General features: G+C 39.1%; 1 protein-coding gene across 5 annotated transcripts in view; it reads left to right on the forward strand.

The window, feature by feature from the left end:
- The first annotated feature begins 251 nt into the window (after positions 1-251).
- sdk2b (sidekick cell adhesion molecule 2b) overlaps positions 252-12,622 on the forward strand; it is a 487,898-nt gene continuing 475,527 nt past the window's right edge. For 4 of the 5 annotated variants that reach the window (XM_012871718.3, XM_021321070.2, XM_021321069.2 and 1 more), the window contains exon 1: positions 252-1,012. In XM_012871718.3, the coding sequence (XP_012727172.2) occupies positions 925-1,012 (88 nt within the window). In that variant the 5' untranslated portion in view covers positions 252-924. The remainder of the gene's footprint in view (positions 1,013-12,622) is intronic. The other variant, XM_021321068.2, reaches the window with a different exon arrangement.

Here is a 12,622-nt window from a genome sequence, read left to right on the forward strand (position 1 = left end):
CAAGTTTTCTCTTTTATTGGTTTATTTATGATTATTAGTGTCCTGTGGCTGACTGGCTACTTGTAATGTGCAGGATTTTTTATTTAATTTTTTTGAAAATGTCCTTCACATGTTGAGTTGTCCAGTGGGTTGTGCTTCTGCGCTTGGCCGCATGGTGGCATCATGCGCTGCGCTGAAACTGAGTTGGATCCAACTGTTACCTCATGAAGAACCCTGGACTCGTCCTCCTCACTATCAGACACACACACACACACACAGACGAACCGACAGCCGGGCACAGACCACAATACTGTGACGGCGCGGAAGTGCCCCCCCTCTACCACCACCACCTCCGCCAGCCGCCCTCATTCTCCTCTCCCAGAGCTGCGGAACTCCTCCACAGCGCTGTTGTCAAACTGAACTGGCGACCTTGACAGCGCGCCGTGGGGAGGAACTTTACAGGAGTGTGTCCGTGGCTCCCTTTCCGCAGCTTCTCTACAGAGAAGAAAGGAAAGATTGGAGGAAAAAGTCAGCTCTTTGCTTTGGAGTTACTGTAAGCCGCTGAAGTTTGCAAAGGAAAAGGAAGAAAGGAGAAGGAAACTAGGTTGTGTGAGCAGGGGGAAAGTCTGTGATCCATCAGTCATTACAGGTGCAGAGATAGAGATTGGAACTTGATCCCACAGAGGATGCTCAATAGGAAACATCGCACCTAGTCTGTGAAAGTGGAGCGAACTCGAACTGTAAGACAAACAGACTGTCTGACCGCGTTTCTACTGCAGGTGCTGTTCGCGTTCCGTGCGCTCTGCTTCGTGCGCTCCGACGGACAGCGAGACACGGAGAGACCCACGGGGCTGCAGCAGGAGAGCCGAGCCGGGGTTTCCCGCACCGGGGGATCAGAGACCAGCACGCCTGGCACTTGTTGTCCACTACGGACGGCTTGGAACAATGTTGGAGGAGCGCTGGAGCGGATCGATGTGGCGCGCCACATGGATTTTATTTCTCCCCTTTCTCATCCACTCCACACCAGCTCAAGGTAAAAAGTGCTGCCAATCCAGGCCCCGTTAGTGTCTGTGTAGTCCCGCTGCTGCTCTGGATGTTTATATGGACGCTTTTCCGTTGTGGAGAGGCAAGGAGCTCGGATGTTGTGCTTTGGCTTTTTGCACCCACGCTATAATTTCACTTCACAACCTGAACTTCACCTGTTTCCAAACTTCATCAAGGTCAGGTCATACGACGGTTTATTACACTTTTTTACACAGACATTTTTCGCAATTCTCTGTGTAAAACAAATGTAATAACATACCTCGTTAAAGGGCCAATAAGTGGCAAGCAATTAATCAGTTATCTGCATTGGATTCTGAACTTTGCGCAGCAGCGTATAAACAGATAGGCATCTATTAGCGCTAAACCGCTGGAAATGTTTGTTTTTTTATGAGAATTATGCTGCCAAGTGACTGTAGCCTATATATGATTGTCTTAATTTTATGTTGTAATCATTAGTATTTTCTGTAGAATGACAGAGACTTAGACCAAAATCCCTCAGAAGATCTCTGTAATATTCCAGTGAAGACACTGAATACAGAACTAGATGGTAGTCTGTGCCCACATTTTCTCTAGAGCAACTGTCACATCCCTGCAAGCTGTTAGTTTCCAAGCTATATTTATGTGATTTTTTTTATTGGCCCCAGCCACATATTTTGCAAATATATTTTCTTACATGTAAAAACACTTGTTTTTGGAACTATTCATATGGCTGTTTAACACAAATACGGTACAAGTTTAACATAAAAAAAACTTCAGAACAGAATCGTTGGTCCCGTGGTTGCTCTCTTGTGGCTGCTCCAACTATTTTCTTTACCAGCTTGCAGGGTCGCAAGCTTTAGTCAGCAATCATTGGGCAAGAGGCGGGGTACAGCTTGGCTAGGTCACCAGTCCATCACCGGGCAACACAGAATAAACAACCATCCATACGAACACTTACTCCTGAGGAAACTTTAAATTAACCTATTAATCTAACATACATACTTTTCTGACTGAGGATGCTGGCGTACCCAGAAAGGACCAACTCACTAACAGCAAAAACCTGCAAACTCCATGCAGAAAGATGCCGTGCTGCGATTCAAAACCGGGTGGAAATGTTCATCAACAATATGTAGACCGAGGTGTTAAGACAATGCACACTGTGTGCTAAAGGGTACAAAGTGGGCCCAGGAAATACTCAGTCAAAACGGTTCATAAAAGATTAATCCATGCTTTCATATTGATTGTGTTGAATTCTACCATCTAAATGTTGCAGCTAATAATTGAGTCATTGGATGAGGAAATGTTCCAGTCTGTTAATGTAGTTTTGAAGAGATTGTGAATTGTATCCTTGGTTTTATTATCTTAACTGACAGAGTTGTACCTGTTGTGGTTTTCAGCATCTCCTTCCCATCTGCTTAAATGTTTGACATGTTATGCATTCAGAAATGGTATTCTGCACATTCTGGTTGTAATAAGTGGGTATTTGAGCTACAGTTGCCCTTCTGCCATCTGGAATGGGTTTGCCCATTCTCCTCGGACATCAACAATTTTTGTTTCCGCCACTCCTTCTTGTTGGATATTTCCTCTTTTTCTGGCCAATCTCTGTAAACCGGGGGTGATGTCGGAGATAAAAATCCAAGTAGATCTGCAGTTTCTGAAATAATCCCAGTACAATAGACCAGCCTCTCCTGCCCCAACAACCATGCCACGTTCAAACTAATTTATAGCCCCCTTTTTTTTTTTTTTTTTTTACCACTGCGGCGGAGTATCACCACTCTGGTGGTCATTTTTAATTTAGCAAAATACATCTTCACCACATCCAAATGCCTCATTGCAAGAGTGTCAAACTTCATCCCTCATGGCCAGAGTCCACAAACCTTTAGATGTGTCTCTGATCCAATACATCTAAATCAGTTTGCTTAACTAACTCTAGCATGCAGTCAAGTTCCAGAGAGTCCTGCTAATGACCTAATAATTGATTCAGGTTTGCTGAAGCAGAGGCACATCTAAAAGCTGCAGAACGCCAGCCCTGAAGGACTGGAGTTTCATACCTTTGCAATCCCATTGAATGTTGTCGCAATGGGATATTCTAATCGGGTACTTGTGATAACAATTAATAGAACAGGTGTACCTAATAAAGTGGACAAGGACCTTACACCATACAACATTTCCTAAATAGCAGATGTATCAACTCCACCACTCTACCAACACATAAAACTTTGACCAAATGACATTATGACATTAGCCAATGTTGAAAAACAAACCCAAATAAATAAAGGAACAAGAAAAAAATATACAAATAAATAAATGTATAAGCAGATAAACATTACATATCAACAAGTACTATCTTGGCAACATTAAATCAATTTACCAAAGTCTTCATTGTCAAATGTTTGGTATGATACTGGTTGACAACAGTTCTTAGTGCAATATATGTAACATGGTGTATAAGCAATATTGAACCGAAATTTTAGGGGGTGGACACCATTCGTAAATCATGCCTGGCCTAACTGCCACATTATGTAAGGGATAATTCCCAACGAGGTGTCCATTATCAGAAAGGGACTACGTGGAGGATGGTTACTTCTGCAAAGTCCATTCATTTCTGATAATAAACATCTTGAAGGGCATAATTCTTCACTTGCAAAATTTAGTAAGCAAGTAACCTATAACTTTATAATGCTGTTAGCAAGAGAATGTTTTGATCCAATAAGCGTGCTCTCCGCCATTTTGTTCCTGGCAGTGGAATTTTATGGGCACGGAGGGTCTAAGCCCTGAGTGGCAGCTGTTCACATGCACGTACGTGCACGCTTGTGCATGCATGGCCGGCCCGGCTATTTAAGCAAGAGACTGGAGAACAGCACGGAGAGATGGTGAGTGTGACGTCATACCATAGTCCAGCTTAAAAGATATCATTAGTTCTTCACATCACAAATTTTTGTTCTTTCTATCTAAAATCATAAAATGTTTGCTTATTGCACCTTTCAGAATCGAGGATTCACCCAGACCATGGTATAAAGCAAATTAATGAACCAAGTACATTTATACAGGCTTGTTTTCCTTGTTTGCTAAATCTGTGGCACGTAAATCAAATCCAATTACAATGTATGCAATATCACAATTGCAAAGGACTGCTTGGATGCAAGATATAGTAGGGAAAAGAATTCAGGTAACATGTTTTTAAACTCCGCTTACCAAACATATTCTGCCTTTTTGATGGCCTTTTGCTGCTCTTTATGTCCACCAATGAAATACATTTAAAATAGTAAAGCTCAGGATGATTGGTCAGATCCTTAGAATTGGAGAGTGTTACATATTTGTCAATGTTCCACAAATACTACAATGTCATTTCTTCCAGATGTTGGATACCCCCAATTTTTTACCAATTCTGGGTGACACTGACATGACACTAGTGGAATTAAAAACTTTTTTTGCCTTTCTCTTCCTCCAATTGGTTATTTGGGATTCAAGTGTTGCTGTGACTGTGCAGAGAGCGTATTACCTTTCAAGATAGACTTTGAGCTCATGCTGCGGTTCACTCAATAATACAACGTAGAAAAAGATGAAGAAAAAAAAAAAACAGGGAAGATATCCATCATTCATGAGGCCATATCCAGGTGCCTGACATTTACAGGAGATTGATAACTAGTGTCTCCCAGGGATTAAGAGTCCTGACATTATTGTTTTCTCTCGCTCTGTAACCATATCTCTACTTGCTGCCTGGTTCCTGGCTGCTGTCGCCTGCTCTCTTTTTCCTGGGTATGCTTATTTAACCAAGCGAGCTGAATAAGAACACATTACGCACAGCGGCAGCCTGAGCAGAAGGCTTTTGCTGTGTGCTTTCGTTTGGCTGTGCAGGGGCGTGGAAAGACACGTTACTGCTCACGTCAGGGATGAAGTGCTGCCAATCACTCTTACTTTCCTTCGGCTCGGTCCATCGAGCCATGGCCCTCAGATACCATTACATAGTCGCTCCCGGGTCAGAAAATGTAGGACTTAATTGGACTCTCTTCAGACCGTTCAGAGTGTGGCTCGTTGAAAGTGACCCCAGTGTGGGCTGCTCTCTTTCCACTATGATTAAAGAACATGATGAGGCGAGTAGCATGCCTCTGGATGGACGTGTCGGCTGGTGCCCGCCACATTTTAATGACCAGTCCACTGAAACAGCTTTTTAACAACGGGAGAATGGCCTTCATCAGACCAAAGGCCTATGAAGTCTTCCTTTAGGGCTTGTTGAGCAGAAAGAGATGAACTTCTGTGCCTTAATGTTGGATCTTGTCACTCATCATAATTGTGCACAGGAGGGAAGAGGGAAAAAAAAGTATTGGCACTAATAAATTTATTTCAGAACCTGTCTCATGGCTGGCAAATGTACATTTGAACTGTCAGCAGTTTTGATGTTCAAATCAAGATTCTTAAAGTATTTTGTGCTTTAAACAAAGGCACTTTAATGCCTAAACTTTCTGTCTAGTTTCTGACACACAAGTACAACCTTTAGTTTTCTTCAAAGTGTGCATCATCTAAATTTACTCCAAATGTGTTGTTAAAAATGGCAGTTATAAGTCTCTTTGGTGTCTCAGTTCATTTGATGAGTTCAAGCCAAGACGGTGCTGGGTTCGACTGCTGGTTTTGTATTTTCTAACACATCTATTTTGGATCTTAGAGCAGCAGGGGAGGTCCATATATTGGAGTTGGCAATACAGTCATATAAAAAAGAAAGTGCATCCTCTTTAATTTCTAGTACATTACAAAGATAATATAGTCTTTAGCAGGTTACACAGATATTTAAATCTAACCTCAAGTGTATAACAACACAGCAGATTCCAAACAAGCTCCAGCTATATATAGTACAGCTGAAGACAAAATGCAACGAAACTATGTGAAAACTTATTACATCACGTGATTCAGTAGCCCGTAAAACCACCTTTAGCAGCTGGTGTAATAATTATTTTTCCTGTATGAATTATGCGGTATTGCATGTGCTGTAGAGAAATCTTGACCCAGTTTGGACTGATGAGGTCATCTTTGACCGTGAAATACTTTTATATGCAGAGAGATGGTTGACTCAATAACTAGGCTTACAGTACATGCACACTGTTCCTTGATTGGACTGAAATGTGTTTGGATTGAAAAAAAAAAAATCCAAATACCTCGTCCATACGGCCACAAAATCAATTAATAAGATCTTGACGTGTGTTTACGTGCACCATAAAAGCACTCTGATAAGCGCAAAGTTGTGATATTTTTTTTCAAAAAAGACAAAGAAGTAGTTTTACTTTTGTCTGGAAATAAAATAAAATAAATGTAGAAGTTTGTTCATTGTGTCTTTTGAGCACCCAGAATTGTCCCCAGACAGGTTCTAACAACGGTTGAGACGTTACTGCACTCCCTAATTAAACTACAGGCTTAGCAGCACACGCTATGGCTCTTCCTTACAGGAGGAAAGCTCGGGGGAACTTAACATTTTGCTTTGTCCACCCACTGTTGGCGGAAATATGTCACGTTGACATTCTGTGGTATACACATGCGCAGTCAGGGCATTTTGCCCCAATGACATGATCAGAACAAATGTTTAGATGGACCCTGGTCGGATTAAGGATCAGCATAAACCACCCGTCTCATTCAGAAACATCTTAATTTTGATTGATCTTAATCTGATCACAATATTCTGATTGCCGTGTTGATATTAGGTATTTTTAGTCCGATCAGCCCTTTATTCTGATTATTTCATCCATCCATCCATTTTCTTACTCGCTTTATCCCTCATGGGGTTGCTAGGGGTGCTGCATTTCTATTCTGATTATTGACTTAAATAAACATAGCTAATGACTGCCTAGTAAGCCTGTCACGATAAGCAATAAATCGATTATTCTCACAATAAAATTTAATCACATGAATAATTAAAATAAGGACGATAATTTGCGTATGCATGCTGGCTTTTTCCCCCCTAGTGGTTCCCTCTCCACTCTGAGACTGGATAACAAAAGTTTTCAGTACGGTGCACCGGTATCTAGTCACCCCTCCCTTTTGTTTCCTTAATGTTGGAGGAGTTAAATCTTGTGTCAGGTAGGCACAAGCTCAAAGTTTAGCATAGGAACCTTGTGAGGAAGAGCCAGAGAAACGCTAGTTTGAAAAGAAAATGGAATTGGTGTCAAAGCCGAACACGACCAGTGCAGTGTGGGAGTTTTTTGGATTTAAGTTGAATGACAGCGTCCAACAGCTTAATCTATCTGAGCTGGTATGTTGAGAGGATATACTTGCGTTTTTATGCTTTTTATGTTTTTATTATTATATTAGTTGAAAAAGGTCTCCAAATGACAATACTATGGTTTATCGTGATAATTTTTTCAAAACATTTATTATCTAGCAAAGTGTGTTATCCTGACAGGGCTACTGCCGAGGTCCTTTGTGTTAAACAAGCCCAAATAATTTAGATTTTTTTTTTTATTATTATGTTTTCTTACTTTATAATTCTTAAAAAGTATTATGAATCAGCCAAAATATTTAGCAGCCGCTTTGAAAGTGGCCACTATAATCAGTGCATCGCTACTTAAAATGCTTCATAGAATTATGGCCAGCAACAACTGCTTCTCTAAGATCATTGCTAATGTCTTTCCTTTTTGGCTTTCTGTTCCAGAGCAGCACAATGCTAACCAAAGTGGACATGTTTATTGCTTTGATTTGAGCTTTGTTTAAGTGTTCTTTATTTCAGAGGTATGACATGTAGAAAAACTTCATTTCATGCCATTTAAAGGTTGACAAAATGTTTTGCATAAAAACACACTATGATTAAAATAAGTAAGTCAAGAGTGTCATCTTGTTTTTTAATCTCTTAGGAGATTGGTTTGAAAATGTTTCACTGTAATGAAATACATACAGTCTGGATGAATCTCTGGAGGATTTCAGAAGAATGTAAAATTGAATGCATTCTTATCACCCCCCAAAAAGAAAGAATAAGTCACATAATCAAAGATATGTGCAGATATTTCCTGTGTGGCCCTTTCAGAAAAACACAATTTCCAGGAGAAGCAAAGCTTCTGACATTTTGTCCTTTATAAGCTGCTTTTTTCAAAATAAAGCAGTCAAATGAAGAAGACTGTTCACTGAACTTTAACTTATTCAAAAAAGATAATTCCTTTTAGAATGTCTAATCATCTTTTTAGAGAAAATAATAAATCTGAATCTGCAGAAAAGCCAAGACATTAATCAAAGCTCTGTTTTTCTGTCACAGTGGCTTTAACAGACTGTTTCATCTGTATTTGATTTTTAAAAGAAACTAAGAAAAGCAAAAAAATAATAACAATAATAATTATATGCAGGTTCTTTTCAGAAATATACAGTCCCTTCTTTTTGGAGGAGGTATTGATGTCCCTTAATCACTTTATGGTGGCTGAGCATTATTTGATTTTTTGTTTGTGGAAATTTCCAAGTTATATCTTAAAGCTGGAGTCCTAACACTACCCGAAATGTAATATTTTTTAAATATGAATTTAGTTCTTATATAGGGACAAGTGTTAAATATTAACAAATGCCATACACTGTAACAATTATAGGCTAAGCTAGCTTGCAAGGGCTTTCTCTTGATGAGCTGATTATGGAATCAAGAATCTTTTTTGTCATTATGTGTTACCATGATGAAATGTTGGTGAGACACCGGCTCAGAATGCACATAGATTACATATAACACGCAGACACAACAAGACATAATGTTTACACTTTTTTGCTCTGGCAACACTTGAGAAGTCTTAAAAGCTTAAAGCATGAAAAAAGTCCTTAGCACTTTATAAGATTAATGTTTGAGTCAAAAAGACAGCAGTCCTGTTACAGACGATGTAGATTACTGTGCAGTTGCAAGAATGTATCACACTGAGAAGTTAAAAAGTCAGCAAATAGTCCTTATCAAAAACTGAAACGGTCAAGTTTAAATGTTTAAGTTTATCGATGCTCAGGACAGCAAGACCAGAATGGTAAATGGACTGAACTTATATAGCGCTTTTCCAGTCATGCTGACCACCCAAAGCGCTGTACACTATAGCCACATTCACCCAGTCGCTCTCACTAACGCGCACACATTTATACACCGAGACGCAGCTCGGTAGGCAATTTGGGGTTAAGTGCCTTGCCCAAGGGCACATCGACATGTGGCAAGGGGAAGCTGGAATCAAACCCACAACCTTCTGGTTGCCAGACGACTACTCAACCTATCAAGCCACAAGAAGCAGTCAGTTTACAGTATGACGTAAAATACTGTGCAATTAATTTAAACCGGCAAGTTACAGAACTGTGCAATTTTTATGCCTGTCCAAACAAACATTCTCTGAGAAACTAAAGTTTGCAAATAGACATTAGCATGTGAGAGACAGTGTAAATAATTCTCATCGGATCTAGTCTAATCAAAACTCCCACCATTTTCAGATTTTAATGATAACGAGCAACAGAACTGTACCCTTGCACATTTTATTGAGTTTAATAAAGATCAGATAAAGGGATGGATGCTTTGATGCATAAATGGGGATAATTTTGTAATTCCTTTATTTTTGTTGTATTCAAAACAATAATCTAGGTATAAATAACCTGCTGCATCCTTTTTTTTTCCTTTTGCTATAGCACATCAAAAAACAAACAAACAAAAAACGAATTGTTTGGACTTGACAGGTCAGATCTAAAAGAAAACTGGAAATTGATAGTGTCCAGAAATATCATAATTGTTTTTCTCTAGCAGCAACACATCAAAGATTTATATTGGCCATACAGCACTCTCAGATACACCGGTAAGACGAACATAAACCCTCCGCTACAGGTCATTCACTATTCAGGATCATACTTCCTGCTGTTGGCAAACACTTTTCACTTTCATTTAAAACATAAACTCTAAAATTGCCCCTTTTTATCACTATTAGCCGTGCAAATTTGTAGCCTGGTAGGAGCAGTGAGCCCAATCAGCCCACCCATACTTGATGTAACAATTATGCATTTTGGTGATATTCACTTTTCATTCGCTGCTATCATCATTGTGTATTGCTTGATTGGCTGCGTATAGAAGTTGTTGAAGCCAGTCTCCAAATTCATCATGTCATGACTTAGAATATATCGGAAGGACTGTGTTTGCTTGAAGTGGCACTTTAAGCACAAATTATTGATATTTTTCCCCCTTCTTAACTCCAAAAGTTAAAATGAGAGGAAATGGGCAAAGTGACAAGAAGAGAAGCGTCCGAGAAAGATCTCATCGATGTTAGACTATGAATGATTTGTGAAGACAGGGGTGAGAGGATGTCTCCTGACTACAAATGTCCTGATTTGTCAGTCATCCTAATTGACAGAGTTGGGATCTCTTTTCCTTGTAGCAGCTGTGTACTGTGGAATGATTTTCTGAAATAAGGGGGAAGTGGGTGGGGGTTTGAGCATGTCCTAGATCCTTGCAGCCAGTGCTTTGGCAAAAGGTCACATCATATCGTTTTTAGTATTCAGGGCTGGCAGAAAAACTCATGGTCAAAGTCCAGTGATAGATTTCTCAGAGGGTTGTCCACAGTTTCACTGTGCAACGTTCAATGGCAGAAATCTCTACACCCAAGGTCTGTATAGTAATAAATCCAAAGAAAGCTCTTTATTATTTGTCACTGGAAAGCAATTCAAGAGTTCTTTGAAGTGGGACTGATTTTTATTGATTTAGGTTTCCAATAAGATTGAGTGTAGGCAACAAAGAGTTTCAATTGAGACCTTGTCTCAGTCCCTACATTTTAATGCACGCTCGGAGCTAAATTCAAATTGCAATGCGTGCTCAGGAATAACATCCAGAACCAGAGAGCCCAAAAATATTGGCTGTCAATCTTCTACTTCACTGGCCAAGGTTGGTGACTGGCCATTTGAAAACTCAACATTATTATTATTATTATTACTATTTCCCAGGTAGTGAAGGTGCAAAACGCAAAGGCCACAAGTTCATACTGACAACACCGCTCGTTAGTGTGAAAGCTGCGACTGAGTTAAGAAGACTTAAAGTTAACTATTCACCATGTCATTTAAGTTGTTGAAAATATAGTCAAATGAAGCATAGAGATGTAACCTGTAAATAAATAATACTTTTTTTCTGTAGATCATTCTGGCTGAAAGAGCATGAGAGACACCTAAAGAAGATGACTGGAAGGCTGAACAGGAACAGCAAAAATGTCGTTATCTATATATATCTATATCGTTTTAAGCTTTTAGCTTCGGCCAGTAATGATCATGCTCTATTTGAAAAACTTGTCATCGTTTCTAAAATGTTATTATTATATTATTATGTGAAGCTATAGATCTGCATTCTTTATGGAGTACACATAGAAACAGGTATTTTAGTAATGCTAGTCACTAATATAAGACGATAAAAGCAGTTAGCAGTTGTAATCATTTTTTTCTTTCTTTAGAAGATTAAAATCCTGTTCTCTCACACACAGTCTAACCTCATGTTTACTCCCTAACAATTTAAGAGACTATCACATTTTATTTGCTGAACTCAGAATCTCTACTTGTATGGTCATAGTTCCATTCCATTGTTTGTGGAATTCCTGCTCAAGGACACTTCTCTTGCACATTAATTAACAAGGTTACGATTAGGTGATCGCCTGAAACAAACAGCGATATGAAAGACCTGTGGAAAGCATGACAAAAACATGAACACTGTGTTTGAAATTCAAGGTTATTCCAACAAATACTGGTTTCTGAGCTCATCCTAAGTAAAATAAAATGTTTAAAATAAACAAAAACTTGTCTTCTGTGTGTACACTGCTTTTTTTAAGTGAACAAATGTAATTTTCTTAAACAGAAATATAGAAATTCAAAATTTATATTTTGAAATTTCCACTGTTTTCAGTGATTAAAAAATATTTTTTAAACACATACCCATATACAATAAAACTAGATAAACTAAAAAAAAGATATTCAGCGTTGTGAATAATTAAGTTCTTCCAGAGGGTAGGATTTGGGAAAAAAAGAAAGTTTACTTCTTCAACAGCGAATGGAATGTGGCCAAGTCAAAGCTTCACAAGAAACAGACAATTGGCATCACCTTTTGTGATGCCTGATCAGCTCATTTCTGTTTAGAACAGAAATGCAGAACTGCAAGACTCATTCTTGACTAGTTGAAATTAGGAATTCCTTTACTCAAGAAGCACATCACCCTAAGACATAAAAATAAACTAGAGGGCAAATGTTCTTTGTAACAACATAGCTGACTCTCCGTCAGGCCAGACTGACCATAACAGTTTCTTGAGCATGCACAACACCTCCACAGCAAGATTGTGTTGCTTTATTATTATGGTGGCAGCATGTTTGGGTCTTACCAGTGAATCAATAACCTGGGACTTGTGGAGTGGCTTGGCTTTGTTGTTGAGAATTCAAAGCAGGACCAGATATATTGTGTATGTTGTCAAGGGTGTGGTTGTTTTTCCAGTGCATTTCTTGGCCCCTAATATCTACTTCTTTTTTTCACCTGCCCTGTCACAGCATTTTAGCTGGTTACATGTGCTAGGGTAGTTTTGCTCTACAAAAAGGATATCTAATGCGGGTATCCTAATTAAAGTACCATTAATCCAGCATTAAAGTAGGCTAGCCACATTGATATACTAGTAGCTTAGTTTATATA

Source organism: Fundulus heteroclitus, chromosome 10, assembly GCF_011125445.2.
Source record: "Fundulus heteroclitus isolate FHET01 chromosome 10, MU-UCD_Fhet_4.1, whole genome shotgun sequence".
NCBI classification, from domain to species: Eukaryota; Metazoa; Chordata; class Actinopteri; order Cyprinodontiformes; family Fundulidae; genus Fundulus; species Fundulus heteroclitus.